At 36.4% G+C, this 27,909-nt stretch overlaps 2 protein-coding genes across 10 annotated transcripts; one reads left to right on the forward strand and one right to left on the reverse strand.

Annotated features, from left to right (window-relative positions):
* The first annotated feature begins 74 nt into the window (after positions 1 to 74).
* Positions 75 to 20,150, forward strand: LOC103995168 (uncharacterized). Of its 8 annotated transcripts, none has more exons than XM_065136114.1 (22): positions 75 to 539; positions 3,094 to 3,210; positions 4,540 to 4,883; positions 4,996 to 5,092; positions 5,181 to 5,258; positions 5,345 to 5,404; positions 5,499 to 5,603; positions 6,731 to 6,841; positions 9,651 to 9,692; positions 9,883 to 9,999; positions 10,082 to 10,272; positions 11,483 to 11,754; positions 11,877 to 11,995; positions 12,322 to 12,364; positions 12,463 to 12,554; positions 13,394 to 13,442; positions 14,168 to 14,238; positions 14,343 to 14,462; positions 15,615 to 15,700; positions 15,849 to 15,894; positions 17,780 to 17,846; positions 20,019 to 20,150. In XM_065136114.1, the coding sequence occupies exons 1-21, from the start codon at positions 312 to 314 to the stop codon at positions 17,825 to 17,827; spliced, it is 2,436 nt and encodes an 811-aa protein (XP_064992186.1). In that variant the 5' UTR covers positions 75 to 311; the 3' UTR covers positions 17,828 to 17,846; positions 20,019 to 20,150. The 8 variants fall into 8 exon arrangements, with proteins under 8 accessions (XP_064992186.1, XP_018680672.2, XP_018680677.2 ...); XM_018825127.2 differs by lacking the exon at positions 20,019 to 20,150 and adding an exon at positions 19,093 to 19,451; XM_018825132.2 differs by lacking the exon at positions 20,019 to 20,150 and adding an exon at positions 19,093 to 19,451 and having other exon boundaries at positions 11,880 to 11,995.
* LOC103992487 (putative phospholipid-transporting ATPase 9) lies at positions 19,805 to 27,906 on the reverse strand. 2 transcript variants are annotated; one of them, XM_009412221.3, is made up of 12 exons: positions 26,387 to 27,906; positions 24,320 to 25,668; positions 24,117 to 24,227; positions 23,733 to 24,009; positions 23,567 to 23,655; positions 23,376 to 23,484; positions 22,399 to 22,602; positions 22,182 to 22,307; positions 21,912 to 22,010; positions 21,644 to 21,835; positions 20,252 to 20,845; positions 19,805 to 20,166 (listed from the first exon to the last, which is right to left on the reverse strand). In XM_009412221.3, exons 1-12 carry the CDS (start codon positions 26,789 to 26,791, stop codon positions 20,161 to 20,163), a joined length of 3,561 nt encoding a protein of 1,186 aa, XP_009410496.2. In that variant the 5' UTR covers positions 26,792 to 27,906; the 3' UTR covers positions 19,805 to 20,160. The 2 variants fall into 2 exon arrangements, with proteins under 2 accessions (XP_009410496.2, XP_009410479.2); XM_009412204.3 differs by having other exon boundaries at positions 19,805 to 20,845; positions 26,387 to 27,904.
* Between the last annotated feature and the right edge of the window lie 3 nt (positions 27,907 to 27,909).

The raw sequence follows: 27,909 nt of genomic DNA on the forward strand, positions 1-27,909 counted from the left end.
CGTGAATCCAAGCTCTCGCCTGTGGCGTTTGATGAAGTTTCCTGTTAATAAAGAGAGAGGGGGACGTTAAAATGCTCCCCTTCTCTCTCCCCGAAGCCCCGTCTCTCTCGTTCACTCGCTTGCAAGAAAGCAGAGCTCCGCGCTTGGATTCGTTTCCCTCTCTCTTTTCTTCATCTGGATCTCTAGGGTCTAAAGATCCGATTATTGGTGTGCTTTCCCCGATTCGATCTCGTTGTATGCTTGATTAGAGGTTCTTGTACTTCTCTGATTCGGGCCCGACGCTGGGAGAGGCGTTTCGGGAATTCTGACGCATGAGAGCCTACGGTTTGGACCCTAGGAGGGACGCCTCCGGCGGCCGACGCGACCAGCTGCCGCCGACTCCATGGTTACCTCCCATGGAGAGCGGCGGCGGAGGCGCGGGTGGGGTTGGGAACCTGACGGACCGGTTTTTTAGGTTGGGCTTGGGTGCCGTTCCCAATGGGAACCTGCATCAAGTCATGATGGCGGTGGAAGGCGCGGAGAACACCATCAAGAAACAGGTCTGTTGGCCGTGCTTTCTGATTCCACAAGAATTATTCTATAAATCATGGTTTAATCATACGGTTGAGCGCCTTGGATATTTGTGCTTGTCGAATTCTTAAAATTCTCCATTTTTTTATCCCATAGCATGGAGTATGACAATAGTTTATTTCTGATGTGGGTTTGTCGTAGAGATTATTAAATTAGTCGATATATCGTATGTTATAATCCTCTTGAAGGCTTACTTGAGCAAGCGTGGTAGTCATGTTGAAGTCGTGTGTGGATAGAGTTTATCTGCTTGAAATGGATTTTGTTGAGGTGAAACAAGTTTCATACTGAGATGCTGATGATGCAAGAAGATGATGACCTGCATGAAAATTGTAACGTTTAGAATTTGTTTATGAAAATCAGGATGACGATGTCATGGATTAGAGTAGAGAAGATTCTAATACTGTTCGTTAATCTTATACTGGATATGCTATGTGATGCAGAAATTTTAGTTCATCACCCATATCTCTAAGAATAACAGGCTTAATATTTTTGTGTCGGGGGCAAGACCTATGTAGTATTGAACTCAATTTTGTGTTCGCAATGCCTCATTTTCTGTTAGGCCATTTATTTTAAGTTGTGAAACATTTTGATAATTTTGGTTCTAAGGAACATGAACCATAATCTTTAATGATGTAGGACAACTAGAGGATGACATAAAAGCAATAATCAATATTTCAAACATGTAATTGGGGTTTAAAAGGAAGCAATAACTTCGAAACATCTTGAAAAGGATGCCAAGTGCGGATTATCGGCCTCTAAATGAATGCCTTGCACAACTGGTATGTTTATAGACAGTTGACAGGATTCAAGATATTTTAGGTCAGCCTAAAATCAGGATGACAGAGACAAATGAGGTAATAACTGCCACTTGCTTGCTTGCCTTCTTACCTATAATCGAGGAAGCCTTGTGGAAGTCACCTTGACTTTTGTGCTGTGAAATTATGTAAGTCCCTTCTGAGATCTTAAACCCTTTCCTTGTTTTAGCATTTTTGTTTTTTCATCACTGTTGATGATGCTTTTCTTTGAGATCTTGTTGGACAGTGGCCAAAATCAAATAACTAAGCCTTGAAAAACTAATGATAGAAAACAATGATGAATATTTTTTAGATCAGGCATTTGATAATGGTCGTCAACTCTTCAATTATCGACTGTAAGATCTTCAATTGCATTCCGACGAGTGTAGCAATACAGTGATAAATGGAGCTTTGTACAAGCAGACTTGCGTCATGATTTTTTAATTCAACTTGATCTTGTCCTTGCAAGGATTGAAGGACTGGATCAGTTTCAGCATTAGATTGGATTGATCATACATGCAATTTAAATTGGATTTAATTACTGGATTGGGTTACTGAAATGGAGTTCTAGATAAATACATAAATATCTATCCAAAATCTGGAAAAAAGTAAAAGAAAAAACAAAACAGGAAAACTAAGAAATGTAAGCACGAGTCAAAATTGCATGAGGTTTCTATCTGGCTGATAACACTTTTGTGGTACATGATTTTGTCCAAAACATGATAGTAGAATACAAAATAAATGTACTTGTTAATTGGAAAATCTCAATTCCAAAGCTCATGCTTGTAGTTTCTTATACTTTGGAGATGCTTGATGACTACAAAAATCTACCAACAACAACAAGCCATAATATCTCATCTATTTGGGGTTGACTACATGGATCATTTGTTGCCACTGAGCTTATGACAAAACATTATCTTGACTACAAAAATTTAAGGGGAGTTTATCATTACCCATTTTGGCTGCTAAGGGGAAAATTGCTTGCAGTATGATAGGATGACATTTTGTGCCCTTATCTTGCTTTCCCCAAGATGGATTGGGGTGATCCAGACCAATGTTTGGACCTGATGATTTGTTTAATTGTACTTTGATTAGTCCAGGATCAGTTGAACCAGATTAAGATCAATCAAGCATTTTTAACCTATTTCTTGGTTGTTGATATTAAAGGTTGCCTTTTCATAACCCATCCTGATAGTTGACAAATTTGTGACAACTCTTTGGGATATTCTTACCTAGCTAGTCTCACTGGATCTGGAGGGGTTGTAGACATGATATTCGAGTGTCAGCAAAACTCGAAATTGTTGCAGATACCAGTAACTGAAATATAAGCATAATTCCTTTTCATTGCCACCCAATAAAAATTGGACTAATGTCAGATTTCTACAGAGACGTGACATTTCAAAAGGAGCCAATTAGACACTTTGAATCTTTCTGCAAGGCATATATGTTTTTGCTAACAACTTCATCTTACTTATTTATCAATTGCTTATGATTTTATTCTCATGTGTGCATGTGTGTGTGTGTGTATATTGAAAATATTCCAGAATAATGCTAGGAGTTCATGTTTGAACTCAGCGTTCTTTTATTTTCCTCTTGACACCTATTAGAGAATTTAGCTCTTATTAGATTTTTACTAAAATAACTGCTTATCTCTTGATTATGAGATTCATTTTCAGCAATGCATGCAATCAGAAACTTCATTTTTTGAAGTGGTGCTGTTGTTTTGCAGTTGGAAGAAAACAACCAATTAAAGAATGAGCTCCTACGAAAAACACAAGAATTAGAGAGAGATGTAGGAACTCTGATCCACATTTCTTTTCAGGTTTATCATCCCAAGAGTTTGCTTGTATGTGTGGTCTTTTGAATAAGTTACACATCCCTAGTACCATTTTGTTATGAATTCATGTGTTGACTGCAAAAATTTTAATTCTCAAGGATGGAGTTGGACTCAAATCTGAGATTGGCTACACCAAGCATGGACTTCTTTGCATGAGATTCTGACTTTAAACCATCAATAGTCAATCATAGTAGGTATCAATAAGTTCTTAGATAACCTTTGTGGGTGCTTAACCTTCTTAAAGTGATTTGCTGAAAAGGAACCAGTCTAGCCTTTTCAATGAAAGTTTAGGTTAGTATATGACAAGCATGATATGCTTACGAGGTTGCAAAAAAACCTTTGACCATTTGATATTGCTAGGACTGCAAATATTGACTTTTTTACTAAACCATTTTCAGTATAATAAATTAATAATACTAAATATCTAATATTACTTAGACTTTTTTGTTAATCTTTGCTTGCCACTTTATGATTTATAGTTACTACTTACTAGAGCCACATATGGTCAGAAAAAGAACTTTTATTATTAGCAACAAAATGATAAATGCTCAATGGCAGGTGCACAATATTCATTTCTCATTGTTTTCTTTATCTTAATTGACACAGTATTAAAGCATAATATTTGTTGGTCACAAGGTCCAACATGCAACCATGAATTTCACTAATGGTGACAACTAGTAACCAACGAACTACCTAAATAATAATCTTAATGTTCTGAAGAAGTTCTAATCATAACCACACTGGTTTGCTTGAAGGTTGTCATAGAAACAAGAGTAGGCAGCTCTGGCTGTTGCAGCAAGATGCATATTACTGAGGTTCATTGTATGCTGTTCTCATGTCTATGAACCATTTCTTGTTTAACTGTGTTATCCCTCTTGAGGATTCTGTATAACAGTATAGGAACATATGATATCTGCTTTTAACTCTGTTTGTGCTTATTGTAAGAAACTTCCATAGATTGCATTTTTTTTTAATACAGTCCCATGTCCTATCCAGTGATTTAACATGTTGCTAATATTATCATTCTTGGATATTATTCTTATATGTTGCTTTAGTATACGTGTGAGTCTATCATATGCTTATCAAGTGGATAATTTAAATCTATATGGACATATATGCTGTTACTTTGATTTAGTAGTAAGAAGTTATATGTGATCTATTGTTCATCTAATTGGAATACATGGCCTGGAAAAACCATCAACACTTGATGATTTTATGCCATCTTTCATTCGTCTCTTCCATTAATTGTTGGAAAAGTGATTAAGAAAACACATTCATGCTTGATGCCCTTTGTAGACCTGATTTGTGTAGATATGACCTTTTTTCCTTTTTTGTCAGAGATCGAATGCTACGTCATTAAAGCCTTCTGAGGTTTCAACAAATGATCATGTGGAAGGCTATGAACCCCATCATTCTAATTCTTCATCTGGAAATGAAGCAGAAAGGAACAAATGGATGGATAATCATTCTACATTGAATTCTCAAGGTATCCTTCTGATCCATCAGAATGGATTTTCTGGGAGGGAGGAACCTTTTGTAGAAACTAGCACAAATAATCAGCAACTTGGGAGCAACAAGGTTAATGGTGATCTTAAAAAAATCCCTCTAGTACGGTTTGGTGTAGAAGGTGCTGGTCCATCTCAGGACTCTACACCATCATCTAGATCCATTTCTCCAAGCAAGTAAGTTTATGTACATCATGGAATTTTATGACATCGGTTATACATGTTGAATCCTTGCACTTAATCTTGAACAAATATATAATGTAAGGTGTAATTTTAACACCCTTGATAGGAATAAAAAAGATGGAGAACATGATAAAAGGTTCAATTCTTCTGGAAATGGACTATTGCCAGTGTCTGATACCAGCCCAAATATTCTCTGGAAACAGGTACTATCATTTACTCTCAACTCTCAAGTGCAAATATTTATGTGATTCCAAGTACTTATTTATAAACATAAGACCTACTTTTTTAAAGGAACTCATTGTCAAGGTTAGAAAGCATGAGGAAGAGATTGCTCAGTTAAGGAAGCATCTCACTGATTATTTGGTTAAGGTCAGGAAAGCATGTCACAGTAATTGCATTCCTTTCTCTCGGTGGCTGTCTTATCGTTAACCAATATTTTGGTGCACTTTTAATAGGAAACACATATATGCAATGACAAATATGTTCTGGATAAACACATTGCTTATATGCGTATGGTAAGCAAGCTTTTCAATTTCCTACATTTGATAAATAATATTTTTTTAACTTATCATGACTAAAAGTCTAAATATGTCATAATAAATGTTGCAGGCATTTGATCAGCAACAGCAGGACTTGGTTAATGCCGCATCAAAAGCTATTTCTTATAGACAAGATATTATAGAGGAGAATATCCTACTATCCCATGCATTACAAGTATTGTTTCTCACTTCTTTTTGGTTTGTGAAGTTTCTTCACCCATGCAGCACTGGGGACATTTCTTCTCTCCAGTACCAATAAATTACAGTTATTGCTAGAGATATAGGATGGGTTTTTTTTTCCTTATTCTTCTAAATCTTGAATATAATTGGATAGCTGATATCAAGTTGAATGGTCCAATTGAGTTTAATTCCATTTGGAATTTGGCTGAACCTGCTTGAGCTTTGGTTGGAATTGATTGTGATTGACCATTTCATCAACATTTTTCACAATTACTATCTACTCCTTTTGTTTTCCAAATTCTCAAGTCCTAAAAGAAATATATTGTTTACACTTCATGCTCTTGTCCTATATATATTGTATCAAAGCATTTGATTTTGTCAGCATGTCCTATCATTAAAGCTGATTTGTAACTCGAGGCAAGGTTCTATGCAGTGAAAGCATATGATGCTCATTTTATTTTATTCTGTTTTGAATAAGTTTTATTAGTTTATGAGGGTCTTTGCAAATATTATAGATCTTCTATGTATCTGCTTAATTACTTTTAGAGAAGAAAACAAAAGTCAAAACAGAAAAATGCAGATAAATATCAGTCTTAATTATACGGAAAGAAGTTTGGTACTTATCCTTCCATGGTGCACTACCATTGATTGTACATGAGGCACGTGTGCTACGAGGCCTGGATCCCTATATGTGATGCCTAAGAATTGGAGTGAGTTTGGCTTTATCCTACCCCTCTCTTAAAGCTCTTTTATTTTTCATGATCATCGTTCACCATTACTATCTTATCCTTCCTCTCTTTTCTTTTCCACATCTTCAAATCCTAGGGATTGTTTTTTTGTGCTCTCAGTGCTCTTGTCCTATGTCATTTTGATATCAGAGCATTTGTCTAACATTAAGAAGCTACTAAAATTGGTTAGGATCACTTTGTTTGTTAAATCGTGTCTAACATTCTTTACTACGATATGTTGCCCTTTGTTTAGCTGCTATAACACTTTAAAACTCATGTTTGTCAATTTGAGTGTTGCTTTTATATAGGATGTATCGACTGATTTGCCTTAGTGTAATTTTCAACATTGATTATCAATAGTGAAATTTTGTGTTCATTTCTGTTTTCTATATAGGCAGCACATGCAGAGAGGTCAACTTTTGTATCTTCTTTAGTACCCCTTCTTTCAGAACATGGCCTCCAGCCTTCTATTATTGATGCTCAGTCAATTGTCAGCAATCTCAAGGTTAGTATATTTGGGTTTCTATACATTCATGGTCAGTATTTTTAGCAATAATCTCTGACTACCATTAAGGTTGTATGTTATGTAAAAGATTTTCACTCATTTGTTTACTTAGATTGCAAGTGCTTCTACATGATTTACTTGCTAGAGCTGTTAGGATCTTTCTTTTTAATGATGTAGACTGTGTGTGTTCTTCAGAGTTATGCTTGTTCGCCTTCTGGTTTTCTGTTAAATAATGACACTGTGGTAAAACTTGTGGGTGCTGTTTGTTGTTAGGCATGCACAAACATAGGTATGCATTTTATAACTTTAGACTGAGAAAACATAAATGGTTTTACCCAGTGTAAGATACTTTGGCTTATATGTTGGATGGACTTCTAAATATTCTCAGTCTGGTTTGTCAGTCATTCCAATTTGAGAGGACTAGAGAGATGTTCTGTTATGTTTCTTCTAACTTTTGAGTATATATTGCATTATTATTGATGTAATGGTGGTATGCTTTTGGTCTTATTTGTTCCTGCTGAGTATAAATCTTCTAGGTTCTGCGAGTCCCTTTTTTAATCTAAATCTGCCCTTTTGGAGAACTTGAGGAATATCTCAGAGTCTGTTAGAATCAATCCATATCTTTTTCGGACTTTGAGGAATAGCTTTGTTGTACATTCCAGGTCGTCCTTCCATTGATATTGAATTATTTACAAAGAAATAATTTAAATTATTATATTATTTGTTAAACAACTTAGATTTTAAGATTCAAATGAATCAAGTAATTGATCGATGGATATACCTAGTTCTATCATCAAAAAGAACGATAAGACTCCACGAAGAGTGGATCGGGGTCCTCGATCCTATGTATCTGTATATCAATTTGATATGTTTGTCAAACCCAATCCTAAAATTGATCCCATGACACAGTATACTGAGGCGCCATATGTCATTGATATATCAATATGGTGATGGTCATAGTCTGATCGTCGTGAACCACACGTGTCCGAGGTGGCTCTTGAGGTAAGTATGATTGTGGCATATATGGGTGAGAAGGTTAGAGAACGTCGAAACTTCTACTTTCGCCACTGATCTGATGCTCCATATCATAAGATCGATCACTATACTACTGCTCAAAGAAGAATGAGCAACTATCACCGTATTACTGTTGGCCATATAATTCTCTCCATAATACGATAGTTGTAAATATAACAAGTTCCACTCCATGTTTATGTCGTGTAGACTCTGTCGCATATACTCAAAATTATCAACCATCTTCCCTTTCCCCTTTCGTGTATTAACTTGATCAGTATCTCATCAAGCTCCATGATCTGAATCTTGGGTAGCATGCATAAAATACTATTTCTTGGTCCTATTATACCATCACAAACATGTAAATACATGTAAATCACTTTAATATGCATGAAATACAAACATTTGACCTATTAAGACCTCAAACAACATATTAGACACTGAGAATATAGAATAGGCTTAATCATTTTATAAATCATCAAAAATCGAGAAAAAAATACATACCTTTGATTAGAAAGTTCTTCTTCTAACTTAGGTGTTAATCCTTCCTAATTAGCCTCCCAAGCTTGATCCAATTCATAAATCGCAGCTTTGTGGATTTTAAGAAAGTGTAGATGAAAGAATGAGAGATATATGTGGGTGAGAAAGTGATTGAGAGAGTAGATGAGCTAGAGAGAGTGAAAGGAGAGAGAATGATGGGGTAGAAAGGGTTTAAAAACCCTTTCCACTGGTTCAAACATTCAAATGGGCAGTTTTAATTAAATCAATCATAGCCCGCGATTGGTATCGGTCAAAATCCGACCTTTACCGACTGGTACAGGTTGGGAACAAATCGGATTTCGACTGTTCCGATTGGTACAGACCCCGTATAGGGCGAAACGTGGTCATATAACATAGACCACCTAGTACAAGGTGGTCCATGTATCGGTCCCCTGTCGGACCAATACGTATCACCGTACCGAGCGGTATATCGCAGCACGAGGGACCTTGGGTCAAATAAGCTTCTAAATTAACCCAGTAGTTAAGCTTTTAATTAAACTCTTTTAATCCTTAGTGATATGGGACTATCATAGCCATCCTCTTTTATCTCACATATATGAATACTTCTGGTATCTTCTCCTATTTGTGTGGATTGATTGTCTTCACCTTATTTTGAAAGGTTCAAACTCAGTCAAACCATAGCATGACTTTGGTCACCAGACGCATCTTGACTCAATTCTTTCTTTTTAATTTTTCTCTAATTCAGCTGGCTCTGATACCATGGCAGATATAAAATAATGATGAGTCCAAGTTAAATTGGTCAATGTTAACATACATCAGATTTCACAGTGATTTAATCCAAGAACTTAAGCTTCTAACTTGTTGGTTTGCCAGTAACCAATCTTTTTCAATCCTTAATGATATTGGACTATCCTCTTGGTCCATGTCCTTTCATCTCATATACATAAATATTATTTTCATGCAAGTCTATTTTGTATACTAGCATCATATGTTAAACATACTGTGTTCCTTGACCAACATTGGTGTGGTTTGGTATATATGTAAAACATTGAGTAACATGGTTTGGGTTGGATTTGCTACTTACTGTGTCTACTTCCGGGATTTGCTACTTTCTAATGTCAAATTAAATGATGGTAATAAAAGACAATTTTTCCTATCCTTACACTTCAAGACTTTTTTAGATATGGAAGTCCAAACTATTATACTAGTTTTCAATGTGTTACCATGATATCATTAGATAATTTCATGACACTATTTATATAATGACTTTTTCTTATTCTATTTTTTATTCTTGTAGGTTTTGTTCGGACACATGCATGAGAAACTAATCATTTCTAAGGTACCTTCTTTCTATTTATCAAATTATGTAGTCTCTTAGGTAGATGTTAATTGTTGTTGGCCTGAGAAGTTCAGTATTGTGTCTGACATCATTTAAGTGCATCCAGCTTGTTATAGTAGAACGAACATCTTTTGGATGAAATTTTCTTGCACGTCTGAGGTTGCCTGACAGACAAATTTGTTCTCTCTAGGAAAAACTAAAAGAGTCTCAATACCAAATAGCTCCATGGTATGCAGAATCATCACATAATGCAGGCTTTCCTACACAATCACCTTCCCGTCCACTCAGTTCACAAGTTGCTGTTTCTGTATGTCATTTATATGTTTTCCTTTTAGTTTCCTTTTCTGTCTCTAGTATAACAATGTCCTAACTTGTTATTTTTATGTCAGAACAAGAATAACTTGGAAATTGTGCCACAGCCAGCAAATCCACATGCTCAAACTCCAATTTCTTCTTCCAATTTCCAAACAAGACTTTATTGGGAGGCAGTTGGAGACCAAAATCAGCAATTTAATCAAAGTAGTGTTCCGACAAAGAGTCTGGACCAGGATACTGCAGAAATATACACTCCTGTGAGGAGGTCAGGATTGATAATTTGACACCACACCTGAGATTCTCTTATCAAACCATGTTTCTGTTTGGCTGATCAAATTAAAGTTTTGCTTTGTTTTTTTGAATTATTCTGAGATTATTCTTCACTGCTCGTATTTTTTCATCACCTGTTTTTTTTAGATTCTAAATTGTCTGAAAAATCATATTTACAACCTTTGCTTCAGTTTATTGTAACAAATCATGATTCCCATCCATTCAGTCAAGAAATACCCTCTAGTGACTAAATTTTCTTATGTTTTTCAAGTCAACTTCCTTTTTTGTGAGACATTGTTCTACCAGATTAACTGTTGTTCCTAACAGGATTTATATAATGCTTAATCCTGTGTCAGTGATCTTTCATTAATCTTATGAATTTAGCTTACTGTGCTTCTTCTGATGTGCTTATGCCTTTCATCCATCTATCCTTATCACCTGCAATATTATTTTTTATCATTTAATTGCTTTCTAAATGATCTTAGTTTATAAACTCAAATCAACTGACTAGAGTGACGATTATTCTTGTAGCAGAGATCCATGTATCTGTGTTGTTTCTAATTTTTTGACATTATCTTGATCTATTGTCAAATTCCTTTTGGTATATTTTCCTGATTTTCTACATGGAGTTGCATATATCATGAAGATCAAGAAAGTGATAAGTAGCATCATGCTTTATTTTTGAGGGAATGGAATGTTACAATTTAAGGCAGATATAGCTTCCTTTTCTTGTGCAATTTGAAATCTTACTGGATTTTCTTTCTGAAATTCTTCTCAGGATCTGAATTCAACATTTACAAAATGCATTCAGGCCCAATTTGAAGAATTAAAAAAAAAATCCTTGTTGCATTCAACTTCATGGTAGAAACATTTAGTGTCTTGTTTGTTTGCTAGTTGTCACTTTCTATGCCTAATAAAAAATTTTCATTATCACACATAAACACATAAATGGTACTTTTATCTTCCTTAAATTATTGTTATGATGACTCTTCTAAAGAAGATTTGTTTAAATACCCATGATAATTGAAGCAATTCAGATGCCATTAAATACACACATTGAGGCACTTAATTCACTACCTTGTTATATAGTCTGGTGGTGTTTGTTTTTTCAGGGACCCAGTTGACCTCAGATGCCATTGAATACACACAATGAGGCACTTAATTCACTACCTTGTTATATAGTCTGGTGGTGTTTGTTTTTTCAGGGACCCAGTTCACAATGATGCTTCAGCTCAAACAAATTTAGATGTCACTCATGTTGCACTTCTTGAGTCTAAAAGTCAAAGACCATCTTTTAAGCACCTTGTTAAAAGTGGCAAGACTGATGATCCTGAGATGGTTGCTCTTCAGCATGGAAAAGAACATTCTGTACACTGGGCTCCTGGAAACTCCTATTTACCATCTGGACAGGATGTACAGAACTCTTATTCTTTCCTTCCAACAGTCTATGAGGAGCCTAGTTCTTCATTCTCAGAAGGTGTGAGACTTTTAATAAGTTTGTATCTATTTTTCAGTTCAGGCTCTCTTTGATGCTTTATTTCAGAATCCACATTGATGATCCATGGATTTTTTTTTTTTTATAACTATGCAAATATGCAGCAGATGATGATCCCTTGCCAGCAATAGATAGCCTTCGAATTTCTGGTGAAGCTTATCCTGGAAGAGAACTTCAAGCAAGTGGGTACTCAATAAATGGAACTACAAGTTGTAATTTTGAGGTACATATTCTAAATCCTATGTTCATTGTCTTAATGAACATTGCATCATTTCTATTTTCGGTTGAAGTCAGTGTCTGCCATACCGAATCGTACCGCCCGGTATGGGCGGTACGTACCGATCGACAGGCCAGCGGTACGTGGACCGTCCAGTACCGGTCCACACTGTAGCAGTGCTACAGTGCTCGGTACACCTGGGCGTACCGCTCAGTATACCGATAACCGAGCCCAGGTCGAAATACCGGTACGGTACGGTATTGCGAACCTTGGTTGAAGTAACAATTTAGTGTTTTCAATTTTAATCATAACAGCAGTTCTTTTTTCTACAGTGGGTACGGTATTTAGAAGATGGATCTGTGAACTATATTGATGGTACAATGTTTCCTAACTTCTTTAATTGTGATTTTTATTTATTTATCCTTCTTGGAAATTTGGAACTCTTACAATCTCTTTCTATCCTCTCTTGGTAGGTGCGAGACAACCCACTTATCTGGTTACAGCTGATGATGTGGACTCATACCTTGCCATTGAAGTCCATCCCCTTGATGATAGGAAGCGGAAGGTATATTTCTATGGGCTTTTTGTTTTGCAAATTTAGTTTGGTTCCATATTATAACTTTACAGAAACTAAGTCATACTCATGATATTATAGCCTGCATGAGTAGAAAGGAGTTTAAGGAATTAATACTAACTGATGACATTTATTGCTTGGTAATTGCAAAATGCATGGGCCCAAATGGGGAAATCTACAGAGTGCAAACTTGGTTTCCTCTGATTGCTGTTTGAATTCGATCTGTGGTCTGTGGTTAAGAGCTGTACAGACATCTTTGGATCATTTGGAATGAAATGTGTTTATCAAGGACATGGACCATATCTTTACATATAGACATATATTATACATCTTTACATACATATATACGTGTATATATATCATATATGTACATTGTTGTGCGTGTATATACATATAAATGGAGATGCAAGATTAATTTATATAGATGACCAACCCAAAGCTAAATACTAGCCATCTAATGAACTGATGTATGTTTTTTCCTTATTCCATTTAGGCTTTCTAGGACATGATTTTTATGTTTCAGATTGTAAATGTTTTATCATTTGGATCGTGTGATCAAAACTTGAATCATTTCCCTTAGTGATCTCTAGTAACTTGGGATCAAAACATCAATTATTGTGCATGACAGTGCATGTAAACTCAGAGGCTAAAGACGTTCATGATAACTCTCAAGCTTTGTGTTACAAAACTAATGTCATTTGCCCAAGTACATCAGGATAATATAGCAAATAAGCTTTGTGTTTATCAAAATATTTGTGTCCTATATGTGTTATATACAAGTCATGGTGATTTTCTGTAATCTAAAAGTAAGTCATTTTGTCTTACTGTAGGGTGAACTTGTAAAGGTTTTTGCCAATGAGCAAAGAAAGATAATTTGCGGTGAGCCACATTTTCCTATTGAGTTGGATATTTCTTCATAATTTTCTTATTAGAAGCCAATGCTTTATAACATATTTTTTACCACATCTTTTTTGTTCCCTACAAGTAGATAACTTAGCATAAGAGGCATACATTTGATTCCAAATTATTTCACTTTACGAAACATTTATTTTTTGTTTTTGAGTTGAGATTTCTTTGACATTGCATAAGCCGGCTGACCAGGTGTGTCTCTATATGGCTGTAGAACAATGTTACCTATAATATATTTGTTGTCTAGAAATTGATAAGTAGTCTCGAAACTATCGACATTTAGTTAAAGGTGATACATGGGGTTCCTAGAAGTCATGGGGCTCAAATTCTCCTGCAGTTTATTGTATCACACATTGTTATGCTTTGTTACCACATTGTGAAATTTCTTCTTCTCTGATAATGTCTGCATTTAAAGGTTTAACATTATTGATTCTTGCCTGTTTCTCTGACCTTCTGCTTTGTCTCAAACTCTCATGTAAGTGGATTGGAAACATATGTTACTTGCATACTACTTTAACAGTTAATTCATTTATTTCCTCTGTTTTAGTTAAATATTATTGTGCCCCTGCAGTTTAGTTTGCCTTACTATTGTAATCTGCTACCTAAATGTTTGTGTGTCTCTTCAAAATGACACAATGTTCTATCTTTATGGCCATGCTAAGAATATAAATCCATGCTTCACTATTTTATCACAGATCCTGAAATGCAAGAGCAAATTAAGAGAACTCTTTCTGTTGGACTTGCATCATATGAAATTTCATTGTCGGTACGTTTGTGCTATCATGTTTTTCATCTTTTATGGTTGTTAGTGAAAAAACAACTGGATTAGCAAAGCTTCATATCTGAAGTGTTTCATTCATTAATTGCTAGGCTAAATTTCTCGATATATGGGAGCCTGCTGTTTTGGCAATAAAGAGAGAAGGTTACAGCATAAAATGTAAGGGGCCACGTGGCGGCGTTGTCATGGAGAAGTTTCAGCCAAATACTACTGTATGATTCTTCACATGTCTCGAGTTTGATTATTGAATGGGATATACAAATACTTTAGTACATGAATTGAATGATGCTTTATGTCCTCCATAACCCCATGCTAAAGTGCAATGATAAAAAATGATATTCAAATTTAAGAAGAATATTCTTACTGATATAAATTTTTTTGCAGTGACTACAGAAAACTTTCCCTGCTGCATATCCTATCTGAAATATTGTCATGTTTATACCGTGTCACAAAATGAACTCTTTTTTCCCTTTGATATGTGACATGAAACTAAATTATTCCAACAAGATATGTACACTGCAAATAATCAACTATTGCAGTACTGTGACCACAAAAAACTGTGAAAACATACACATGCATATATAGATTTCCTTTGATTTGTAATGATTCGGGATGTAATAGACATTAGCATTGCTGTTTTATTAAACTTAGTTGCACAACAGTAAGATCACCAGAAAAAAAATCAAATGAATCAAAATTTGATGCATATACTACAGAATAATTACGAGTAATATTATACAGAATTGTGTCTTTGTTGAGACATCCGAATTGGTTAGTGCATTGGTACACAATTAACAAGTCTCATATTCAAGTTCACGTGTAAGCGTCATGTACACCTATAACAATTTTTTTAAAAAAATATATTATACAGAATTGTGTATGATGTTATTTGGGTTGATTTTATCTTGCAATTTCAAATGTCAAGCAGTGAAAGCATTACATAACATGATGACCAAAGCAATGATGGCAATTGTGAGATGGTTGTTAGAAATTTTGGATGGATATGCTGAATTATAACTTGGAGTCCTATCAGATAAAGAAAATAGAGAATCATTTCAAGGATAGATTAAAGTTACGATGGAGTCTTGTTTTCAACTTAAGGATGATAAATATTAGATGTTATGTACATTTGGATGCTGAGTTATGTAGAGGCATCTGAGGCTTTAATAATTTAAATGAGATGGTGCACACAACGATTTTGTAGTTGAGGAGTTCCTTACATTGTTTGTCATATTTATCTCTATGTTATCTAAGTTATAATACTTCCATCAGCATGACTTTTCATCTTAAATATATGATACTTCTTGGATTGTCTATGTATACAAATACCTGTGGTCTAGCTAAATTATTTTGTACTTATCCAGATTTTAATTCCATATGGACATCCTACTGAGTTTTTAATTCAGGATGCTAGCGGTGATTCTTTATTGAAGACAGAAGCTAGCAGCGTGTAAGCTTCAAAAATATGTACCATTTAGCAGTTACTTCTTGTTAAATAATTTGACGTTTCTGCCATAAGCTGCTTCACTGGATGTTATCTAAGAAACACTGTTTGGCATTTTGTTATTACTATTTACTGTTGATGTTGGATTTTTCAGGGTGCGAGATACAATTGTTCTTACAATGAGATTGTTTAAAGCAATGGTACATACCTTTATCCCAATATTTATATGTATTTTTGAATGAATCTAGCATATCCCGATCCCCAAAGGATGCTTTTTTTTCCTAATCTTTGCTTTCAACATATCCATTACTTTTTTCTGGTTTATTGCTGTTTTTCTCATTATGCTTGGACAAAGATGCTCTAAGTTCATTTATAATTAACACATTGACAGCATCACTTCATGTTGCCTGGTTGCTAATTAAGATAATATGAATAATTTGGGCTTTGGAACAAATGAATATTTTTGGTGGATGGAGAAAAGCATGTCAGGGAATATCATAAAAATGAGATAAAAGCCTCTAATCATATTGTTCAGCTAGGTTCTTCCTTTGTTGACAAAAGAAATTGTCACAATCCTGTAAGGTATACATGGAAGGAATCGGCCCCAAAACGTTGACCCCATCCTCACCATCCTTGTCTTTGTCTATTTTAAATTGATCTGTTAGCCAATTAATCACTCGATGTGCTTGGCTATACATTTTTCAAATGCACAATTCTCGAGAGTACTAAATAGCTCCTTAATTTCTTTTAGATACATCTGTGCATTGTCTTAAATATCATGGATTTTGTTGATAATTGTCTTAACTCTTAACTAGTGTGAGGCAATATTCTTCGTATTTGGTGTGGAAAAATGTAGACATATTATAACTTGTGACTCATCTTAGAGATTATTAGCTTTTTTTGGGCCAGTTATGATGTGCAAATAGCAACTTTTTATCATTGATTAACTATCCTAGACTACCCTGCCTAGCAAAGTTTTAGATATAAGCATTTCATTTTCAACACAAAATTAGCCTCTCTTTTAGTTTTGTGCCTCCGCAGCCAATCAATCATCAATTTAGTTGGCGAAGCAAACATGTGCAAAGGATAACCATTTTGATCATTGATTACTCCAGGGACTAAAGTTTTATAATTGAAAGGAAATTTTTGTCCTTGTTAGACTACTACAGGTAATTCCTAGCCAACATGTGTCATGTCATGCTGCTGACATGGTTCACCTAGATTTCTATTCAGGCAGTCGTAAACTACCTTGAATTGAGCTATCTTCCATTTTGTGTTGACAAACATTCACTCATAGAGTAGTGTTATTTTCTACTGCAAAGCATATGTTATATTTTGGCTAGCAAAAGTTGTTTTTACCAAAGTAAATGTCATTGTTATGAATGATGAATCATAGTAATTGAGAATGATCTTTGGTATTCTTCTTAGGGTGAATCCTAGAATTTAAGCTTTTTCATTTCTGACTCCAAATATCAAGCAAAAATTGCTTTTTTTTCTAAAATCTAAATTCTGAATGACATATTCTCATTGGGTTGTATATACTTGCATGAATTTTTTAGCACAATAGCACAATATCACATCTTTCATCTGAAATTTTACCTGTGCATAAAGTATGAACCGGTTTTATCTTGTCTTTTTCTTTCCCTTTGTCATTTTTCTGTGTACCTAAATGTGGCACGCTGGCAATGCTCTTCACTTAATTTATCATCTTCACTTAATGCTTCATTATTTTCATGTGAAATATATAGTGTTTAGTAATTAACAATCACAAAATCACTTGTAGTTCTGTGATAACATAAAGAACTCCCAACAGTAGATGGAACATAATCTTTGCCATGTTGATACAAGTAATGAAATACTCTATGCTTCCAAGCAGACCCTATACGCTTTCTCTAATTAGCTGCAAAATTATGCCATGGAACTCTGACATTTTCCTGGTCACTATTACTTGATCTTGTTTATATATGCATGTTTTCTACACTCTCTATGAGATGTATGCTTTGATTTTGTTCAGAAAGTGGTAATCATTTCTCGTGAAGTAGAATGTTGATATCTTATACAATGCGATTTACCCTCTCGTTGCAGGCTGGTGAGAAGAAGAAAGGGAGGAAAAGGGGACTCTTTTTCAAATAGATATATTTACAAAACAAAGGTATATGTTTTTGCCCTGTACGTGTGAATTTTCACAAGTTTGTCATCCTGGTATAACTATTTGTTGCAATTGCTCCCTATTTTTTAGTGAGATGCTTTTCAACTTAGTGTTTTATAGTAAATCTGCTTAAACTCGTGGTAGCAGTTTTATTCTTAAAATTATACTATGCACCTCGGAAATTCATTTACCCCTCCAGCATACTTTCGTCAGGTGAGCAAAAACCGGATCTTACTGTGCTGTCGTATCAACTTATCGTTAAGACTTACGAGAGGAGGTTGCAGTAGTTAACTGTAATTAAAATTTAGGAAGTCAATTGTCACAACTTAAACTTGAGATGTCTCGTTTGAAATTTGACCCATAATCCAATAGCTATGTTTAAGTTTCTCGAAATCAAACTATGACCTTAGCAATGCTATTAAAATCTCTTGTGTCTATCCCATGTGATCTGTAATGCTGTCACACTCTTTCACATGGATTGTGATTGCTCCAAGCGACCCGTATCGAGTATTATTTTTCTACCAGGAGATAGCATTCGTTCAAGTTTTATTCTACTGCAGTCCCAAGCTGTCTGGGTTTGTGAATACTTGCACATCTACTATCCATTAGTTAATCATTCTTCCTATGGAACTGCATTGTAAGTTTGAAATATTTTGCTTAGAAGTCAACGGCAAATTGAAGCATCATAATGTTAGGATTGTCAATTGCCTCAACCATTTGAAGAAAGTTCATTGAAAAAAAAGGGGAAAAAATTATCATCCATAAAGATTGACGACAGTACTACATATTCATTCTTTTGGTTTGGTAAACACAAGAGGGCTATCTTTTATTTTTGTTCATGTAACCTTTTTTTTTACATAGGATAAATTTCGATAGAGTGTTATAGCAATCTTGTTTCTATCTTAAATGGAAGAATTGATCCCATTGTATGCCAGAATACCTTATTAGCAAACATCTAATCTAGATTAGTGGATTACGGGATAATAATTAGAGGATATCTCGCAGGTGTCTTTTTAAAAATATATTAGAAAAAATACTTTCTAATAATCATTCTTCTACAAACAATTCATTTATCGGTAAGACTATGTTCAAATAATAAAGGTATCTGTGATATCAATTCAATGCAAAAACTTATTTTATATATTTATATATATATATATATATATATATATATATATATATATATGGCATTTAATACATCATATCATTGGCTGTACGTCCGGATTATTAATGTTTGCTTAAGTTGCAGGCCAAGAGATGCTGCCTGCGTTGAACTTGCACGCCCTATTCATATTCTTCTGCAAGGCTCGGAGATCTTAATTTATTGAAACAGCCATCCTAATCTTAAGGGCTTCTTCCATGTCGAGAGTGTCACAAGATCGATCCCTTTAATTCTGTAATGACCTTCTACATATACATTGTCCTCAGCAAAACATAGCACATCCTATGGCTTTCCATAAGATTCATCATTTGCAAGATCAGCCACTGCAGGTAAAACTTAAATATAATGTCACACATAAATAACCCACATTTGCAGTGATCTGGTCATGGGTGCTTGCTACCTGCAATCGATGGACCACGTTTATAATTGAATTCGAAGATTGACCACACGATAGTTGCACGTGATGTGTTATTGTCTTTGATTCTTATAAAAGAAAATGAAATAAAAGAAGAAAGAACAGAAGTGAAAGTTCAGAACAATTCCTCAAAAAAAGAATTAAGAGTTGCTCGAAGATTTCGAAGTCTTGGAATTTTCACCCCTTGAATTTAATGAATTCACCAAAGAAGAACATCATCCTTCGATCATCTTGTAAAAGCTACTTCCTTTTGACATTTTTTCCTCTCTAATACCCTCCTGATCCCATTTGAAGATAAACTTAGAAGGCCCATAATGCTACTACCAGTCTTCTAAAACACAACATGGTGCTACGTACCTATTACAAGAACAGAAAACTCAGTCATCTTTCAATAGTTTTGCCAGCTTCAATTTCAGTTCTTCTCCAATAGGAGGAGCAACAGCTGAATTTGGGTAAATAAAAGGGAAAAAAAATATTTTGATACCAGTTGTGTACATTAGATGTATACATTGAAAAAAAAATGCTTATTCTTAAATCAATGAACCCAAAAATTGATATTTACAACTTATATGGATTTTCTTTTCCCTTGGATCTCAAGGAATTAGTTATAAAAGAACAGTAAGTTGCTTCTCAACCGCACTACTTCGGACAACGTAATCCATCCTTGCAAGCTGCTCTCACCTGGAGTCTGCATTTGGTTCGGGGATGGGTGTCGTGGAACCACTTCGACATGATTTTTGTCATGGCTGTACAATGAGTATCGACTCAGTCGGGCTAAAGCTGCTACTGTGAGTGAACTTCATGGTGGACTTTCCTTGTTAACTGACTAACCTTCACATCAAGACGAGCAGACACCCCGACGGTTGTTGGCCTCACTGATCTCTGGCGTATGGCTTGGCAGTACTCAGGATCATCTGCCCACCCCTCATATCTTATCCACTGAATCATGTTGTGGTACATCGGGAAGAATCGCATCTGAACTGCAGAATAAGTGAAGTAGGGGATGAGGGCGGCAACGACGACAAAAAGCGTCACAATCCAGTAAGAAGGGGCTGGCACCAATCCCTCGATGAATACCATGAAAGCAGTGGTCGTTATGGTGGGGGTGATGGCTCCATAGACCAGGAGAAAGAGGTACCAAACAGCGATGCTACCCCAGATGAGGATGTGTTGTATCAGAGTGAAGTAGTTGATGTATAGAGCCATTTGGCAGTTGACAACCCAAACTACACATGTGTACATTGTGGCCCCAAGAATTCCAAGGTCGATAACTTCACCGCTTTTCCGGAAGGCCTGGTGCTGGAGCACACTCGTGCAGAAGAAAAAGATGATGCTGGCACTGCAAATGCCATTGAACATCCAACCAAAGATCCGGAGCCAGCTGAAGATGACATTTTGCACACCTTCTTGGTAAAGCATGGGGAACTGTGTGAAAAAATAGGTACAGTTTTAGAATTCATCTGTTACTATATCAGAAGAGGAACTTTTGGGAGTTGCACAACCTGAAAGGAAAGGTTCTCTGAAGTAGAAATTATAAATGAGTGCAATTTTACGATAAAGGATACACACTTGATGATTCTTAAGCAGTTATTTGTATTCCACTAATGCATAATGTTCAAAAACAATGAAGGAGAAATGAGAAGTTCGGAAAGAAGAGTTAATGATTTCAGCTATAACAAGATCAAAGAGACTTAGTAATGTTTGCGTAGATATTGACGAAATTTATCAAAGCACAAAACTAGAAAAGTGAAGAATGAGTTCACTCGATTAAGGTCAAATCTTCAGGAAATATTTTAAATCTTTGCCCATGAAGTCATCACCACAACTAAAGATTCAAGGCTGTAAATTTAGAATTGTTTGGAAATTTTTGTCAGCCGGCTCATATAAGACAATTATACAAGTGCTGCCAACATAATTAAGCAACTTATAAACCTAATCCTTTGTCAGTACTTCCCAGGTTGCCAGCAGGAGATGGTTTTTAACAATTTCCCATGCATACACCAGCATGAGAAGCTCTATGTGGAAACAATATGGTTAGGGCAAAACATTATAACAGATCATCTGATACAAAATGTGGGTAACATTACTACTAAATGGCCACTTAGAGCGGTAAAGTAGCTAGTGGAATAATTGATCAACAGATAAGTTGGTTGGATTTCAAAAAGAAAAAGAAAAGATAATTAATTGTCATGTAATTGTGAACCTTTCATGGTGGAAATATACCTTTAGACAAAATCGAGCTGAAACATCTTGATCCAAGACACCTAGAGCAATCACTGGAAGAGATGTGAAGATAACGTTATATAATGACAAAACCCAATCATTGTACGCAGGTTCACCAGAGAATGATGCATATGCCTCGAACAAGAAGAGTGTGACACCAAATGTGATGTTCTTGTAGAAGAAGTAACATATCTGCAAAGTGGAGGAACATGTCAACACACATTTTGCACAAAGGGCATGGTTCAACTTTATAGGAAAGAGACTAGACCATTGATGATATCCTCCTGTAACACCAGTGCCCGTGCACCAGTAGCAAGCGCTCCAGAAAGCGAAACTGAGCAATTGCAACATCACTCGACATGACAGCCTGGAAAGTCATAGCATTCAAGAAGATTTATTTAAAACAGGTTTTCGGAAAGAATTGAAGAAGCAACATTCCAGCCCAACATACAAACTAGAGACGTTCTAATATCACATTCTCAGACTTATTTTTATTTTCATAATGAACAGGCAGGTTGTATTACAGTTTATTACTAACCTGCATTCCTTCAGCGCCACTGATACCGACACCTATATCTGCTTCTTGAAGCATTCCAACATCATTGGCCCCATCACCAATTGCTAATGTCACTTTATGAGTACCGGCTTTAACAAGCCGTGTGACCTGGACAGTTTCATGGATTTCTTTATTATATTAGACCCATAATAATTAACCAAACTATGTTTTATATTTAACGACATGAGTCAAGACTCACAAGGGCTTTTTGCTTGGGAGAAGAACGGCAGCATATAACTGATCCACAACCAATTGCCAGCTGTAAGAACATGTCTTTAACATCATCCTCCAAAGCATATCCAAGTGACTTCCCATCTATGATCAAAGCAAATGATTCAGTACTTGATGAACTCAGAAGTTTCTTCCCTTCATTTATCTGATGGATAATGCTGTCCTTCAATGCCTGAAATGTCAAAAACAAAGTGTAAATATGTTGCCAAGTGAAGCTAGACAGTAAAATATATCCAAACTATTTCAGGAATAAACAAGGTGTTATTGAATTTAATATAGTACAACTGATCCATTAGTTTCATAGAACAATATGGTATATATTGAAAGATGAATTCAATTAGCTGTTAGACTTATAAAAGGAAAAAAATACCAAAGAACCTAAGGACTTCTAATTCTATCCATTAATTTGAATAGGATGTTGTGAGTCCGCCGAATATAGATGAGTTGTAGGATGAAGACAGGGACAAAGAAGCACAAACTAAACCATAAGTAGGGTACTTCTTAAGTTGTAACTTTATTCTTATACAACAGAAACACATTGGCATCAAGTTCTGCTTTGGCAAAAATATATAAGGTTCTTTGTTTCTTAAACACATTTTCTTGATAATGGCATGTAACTCTTTGGACTCAACATTTGAAGGATGGACTCAACTAGGTTGTCATCTGGCGTTCGTCCAGGACAATGAAGTAGCAGGATAAGTGTCAGGTATGACAGACGGCACATAATGAGGCTTGCAACTGCTTAAACTATGTCAGAAGACTCAGAACCTTCACTTTATTTCTTAAAAAAATTCATATTTTCCATGTCCAATTTTATCTCGAGTTTTCCTATCTGCTATATAATTGGATTATCAATTCAAATTCAACAACCACTCGTATACACCTTTTTGATAGTTATTAGCCACAAAATTACCATTTACAGACTACAATAAGTTAGAAGTGTACCTTAACAATGGCTTCTTTGTTCCCATCTTTCTCCAATCGAACTATTTCTGGTGTTTCCATAGTGATTATTATCTGCTTCATTCCTTGTCTTAGAAGACTACAAGCGAAGCTGCAAGAGATCACAAAACAAAAATTACATATAGATACAAACCCAATGCACATGCCAGTTAGTCTAAGCACAGATTACATACCCAATATTGATGGCTGTCTCCATCTTGTCACCTGTCAGTACCCATATTTTTATTCCAGCTTGAGCTAGTTTGTCAATGCATTCAGGTACCTGTGGACCAGTTACAAATTACCAAAATTATGAAATGATAATAGAAGCTGTTAATAACTCGAGAACCTTATACCCACTCCATTTTGCAGTTTGTCTTCAACAGCCGTGGCACCAAGAAGAATCAAGTTCCTTTCAATCAAATCTGCAGCTTCCTCGATCCTTTCATCTCGATCTGCACTGACTAAATTCTTGGCTGCCGTGACCTTCTTGTTGAAATTTGTGTATTCCTCTTCATCAATCTCACGACATGCAAGAACCAAGGTCCTTAAACCTGCATCAGCATATTCATTGATTTGCTCCTTGGTCCTTTCCTCAAACTCTCTCCCATCTTTTGCAAGCCTCTCAAACATTACACTGAACATGTAAGCAGTATAATTAGTAAATATTCTACATTCTACACACAGGTTTCCACAAAAATGGATGGGATAAGAAATGGAAAAAAATTTTGGCAACCTACAGACCTGTCAGCACCTTTGCTAAATAGAAGTAACTTTCCTTCTTCATCTTGAACTATAACTGACATGCGCTTCCTGGAGCTACTAAACTCTAAGATATTTAGTAGTCTATATGTCCTGACAGAAAGAACATTCTGCTATAAGCTTATATTAATTAGAATGTTGATGATACAGAGTATATTGTGCAAGACTTCAAAATATTCTCTTACCTATCAATTTGTTTGCCTGACAATGGATCCATTTCATGCAGATAGATGCTTGTCTGTGTCCTGCGGTAAAACTCAAAGCCTATTTCCCTTGCGGCAACAACAAAGGCAGCTTCATCAGGTGACTCAGCTTCATATGAAATTTTGCCTGTTTCCTCATCCACATCAGGTATGACGGTATGGCAGATGGCCAATAGTTGAAAAAATTTCTGTATGATGTCAGACTGAGGCTCACTAATCCAACTGCCATTCATGATACGTTCATCACTAAAATTGAAACCCTTTATGGCCGGTTTTGTATCCACATGATTTTCCTCATCATGTTGTGCAGCATCTAGCCTACTAATCATTGGTGAGCCTTTTCTTCTAGCCATTGCTCTCTCAACCTCGGTCGCCCCATGCCCATAAGCAGTTCCAGCTATTGAGCACTTAATGAACTCCATTGAGTTACAAGTAAGCGTTCCCGTCTTATCCGAGAGGATTGTATCTACTTGACCTAGCTCCTCATTCAAGTTCGATGTTCGAGCACGAGCAGGCTTGTCTGATTCCTCATGGTACATTTTAATATCTTGGTTCATAAAAATGCTCTGCAAGATCTTGACTATCTCTATCGAAACATATAAAGAAATAGGAATGAAATAACCATACAACATCATGGCTGTCAAAAAGTGCAACACTGCTGCAGTAGGTGCTTTCTTAGCATCAAAGTAGATAACAGAATCATCAGGTCTAAGATACCATCTTTTCATCTCTCCATCTAAATCATTATTCGTTGATATGCCAAAGAAGATTGAACCAATTAATGAGATAAGCACCAGGGAGGACAGTAGAAGGTATATAATCTTGTCCAACTTCCTCTCAATTTTGCTTCTTTTAGATGGGGGGCTTGTGGCATTCTGCATAACCTTTGTGTCATGACCTGTGAAAACAACAGCTCCATATATGTAGTCAGTGTTTCGCAACTTTGAATCCCTAAGAAGAAGTTGTTGAGGTGTGAGAGGGCATTGTTGGTCTTCATAGTCCATGCTTCCAACAAAAGTGTAGAGGTTTGCATTTGGATCTTCACATTTGATTATTGCTCTGTAATTGTGAAAATCAGAGTCTGCTTGTAAATCTGAAGTTACCTCCAACGATTGTTTCAGTTTCAAGTTTGTTTCGCCATCAAGGTTTGTGGTCTCAACATAACATATTGCATCATCATAACTGGAGGAAAGCAAAATGAGGTCCGCAGGGAAGAACTCATCCTTCTCCACCTTCACAATGTCACCAACTCTAAGACTCTTCCATTCTGTGTAATCAAAATTGCCATTTCCGTGATGTATTTTCACCTTTCTATTGTTCACCTCGATGTCCTGTACAGAAGGAATTGTTAAGCATCAGTTAGTTGAAATGATGGTATCTTAGACCAACTAATCCACAATGTAAAAAGGCCTGGAACAAACTTGACCATATGGCAAATCTCCTTTCCTTTCTTTTTATTAGGACAGCAATAGTTAAATCCGAAGAACTAATGTTAAACCTCTCTCCTTGTATTCTTTTAAACCAAACCGAGTTTTTAGTCTCAACAAAAGAGGTCCTTTTGGTGATAAAAGCTAGGTCACAAAATCTACCTAATTCAAGATCATGATTGATGAACAATAGTGGTTATTTTTACATCCAAATGCCTAAAAAGAAATGATTTTCACTATTTTTTTGGAAATAATATAACTATCCACACAAATTTCTGGAACCTTCAGCACATGACCGTTCAATATGAAGCCTGAATAACCATCTACCTTTCACAAGAGTACCTCCTTTATGATATTATAGTTATCCAATTTCGGTAATTATTTGAAGCATTTGAGGATGTTGTCTACTTTGTTGAATCGGAAACATGTATGTAAAAGAACAGTGCTCTCTGGATCATGTAGCAGATTGGATTGCTGCCGATGCAGTCTTTAATTTTTCATGACTACTAATTAGGTAGCCAGCATAATTGCATAGACCCATGATGGCTCAACATAACATTTGCAATTATAATACAAGTCATAGTTATTTTCCTGAAACAAAGAAGAGAGTTAGAAAACCAACCTGCTGGTATCGCCTCCAGTCCTCAATGCCCTCCTTCAACATGGTCGCCCCGATCACCAGAACCAGAGGGGCAACCGCACTCAGGGGGGTGTATGGAGCCAATGGAGTAAACGAAAGGCATCCTGAAACTAGAAAATACATGTTGGCAACTCTCCTGAACTGCTCAAACAAGGACTTGGGCAAGAAGGTAGCCAAGGTATACTTGGTGGTGGAAACATAATTGGATCCGTAATTTAAGTTGGTAGCCTCGAAGCAATCAGGGTCATTGGCAAAGACCACACGGGAGAATCCCGGGCTTCCGATCTGAGCATGATCTTCGTTGAACCTCAACCTACCGCAAGTTGCAAAGCTGTATAATTTACTGAGGTGAAGCTTCCTTCTTCTTCTTCTTCTTCTTCCAGTCATTTCCTCTTGTATTGCGAAATCGCCAAAGTCCAAATAAAGAAGCTACGCCAAATACAACCACCAAGGAATGTCCAGCTCGGGAGAAATCAAATCCCCCCGCTACCAAAAATCTCAAGATCAAGGGAGGAGGAAGTCCCAAAGTGGAGGCTTCCTAAAGAAACGAGCGGCAAAGAAAAGAAGAAGAAGAAAGGAAAAACGATCCCTGCTTTCAATTCACTGACACAAATTTAAACCCCGGTTCCCGGGAACAAAAACCTCCTAGAGAAGACCATCCTTTGATGAACTTTTCGAGCTGTCGCAACCCACGTGCCGGGCTGCAAGCAGCTGGAAAAGAAGGGAGAGCCCAGAACGCAGGGGGGAGATATCGGAAGAACAAGGCCAAAAAAACTTGATAAAAATCCCACCTTTCTTGCACCTTCGCACCTAAAATTCCACAAACAGCTGGAATGATTGCTCCTCTTTGATCCAGCGAAACAAACCCCAGGGATCAGGGCTTATCTGCTACGTGAGACATTTGGCTTTGGATGCTCAAGGACACGAGTGGTTTTCTCGGACATCAACGTTACAGTAGAGGACGCCAGCGGTTTGACTTGGGACCGAACTGGGAATCGCTTCGCCGAGAGGGACACGAGGAGACGATGGATTAAGCCGCACGAAAATCACAAACCCGGCAGGAGACCGACACCGAATCGCAATGAACACCCGAGCTTTGGAAGCTGAATCCGATACGGCCTTCTAGAAGGCCAATTGGCCCACGTCCAGAGCGGTCACAGGCGTGAATCCAACGAGAAATCGGAATCCTTCACCGACGCCTCCCCCATTCCGAAGCTCTGTTTCTTATTCTACTCTCTCTCTCTCTCTCTCTCTCTCTCTCTCTCGCCCGCCACGCCCAGGGGAGACGGAGAAGGATGGCGAAGCGAAATGAACCGCATTTCTGCTTCGTACAAAGAATTGGGCGCACGTAAAAGCTTCAACTTGCTAAGAGTCGACTGACTCGAAAGGAAAGGAGGATTGTTTTCAGATTTAGTGGGAAGAGGAAACTTTGAGTCTGGACAGAGAGGCTAAGTAGATTCACTGTTTTCATGTTGTGTGCAGATTTGTGGCAGGTAAATGGACCT

Source organism: Musa acuminata, chromosome BXJ3-1, assembly GCF_036884655.1.
Source record: "Musa acuminata AAA Group cultivar baxijiao chromosome BXJ3-1, Cavendish_Baxijiao_AAA, whole genome shotgun sequence".
Lineage (NCBI taxonomy): Eukaryota > Viridiplantae > Streptophyta > Magnoliopsida > Zingiberales > Musaceae > Musa > Musa acuminata.

Excerpts from the sequence above, each read along its gene's own strand:
- LOC103995168 (XM_065136114.1), top strand. The coding sequence starts at position 312 with ATGAGAGCCTACGGTTTGGACCCTAGGAGGGACGCCTCCGGCGGCCGA. Across the intron at positions 9,693-9,882 it reads AGAAACTAATCATTTCTAAG|GAAAAACTAAAAGAGTCTCA; the intron begins GTACCTTCTTTC and ends TGTTCTCTCTAG. Across the intron at positions 12,365-12,462 it reads ATCTGTGAACTATATTGATG|GTGCGAGACAACCCACTTAT; the intron begins GTACAATGTTTC and ends CTCTCTTGGTAG.
- LOC103992487 (XM_009412204.3), bottom strand. The coding sequence starts at position 26,791 with ATGACTGGAAGAAGAAGAAGAAGAAGAAGGAAGCTTCACCTCAGTAAA. Across the intron at positions 24,010-24,116 it reads TTTAGCAAAGGTGCTGACAG|TGTAATGTTTGAGAGGCTTG; the intron begins GTCTGTAGGTTG and ends TTACATGTTCAG. Across the intron at positions 20,846-21,643 it reads CAGCTCGATTTTGTCTAAAG|TTCCCCATGCTTTACCAAGA; the intron begins GTATATTTCCAC and ends TTTTTCACACAG.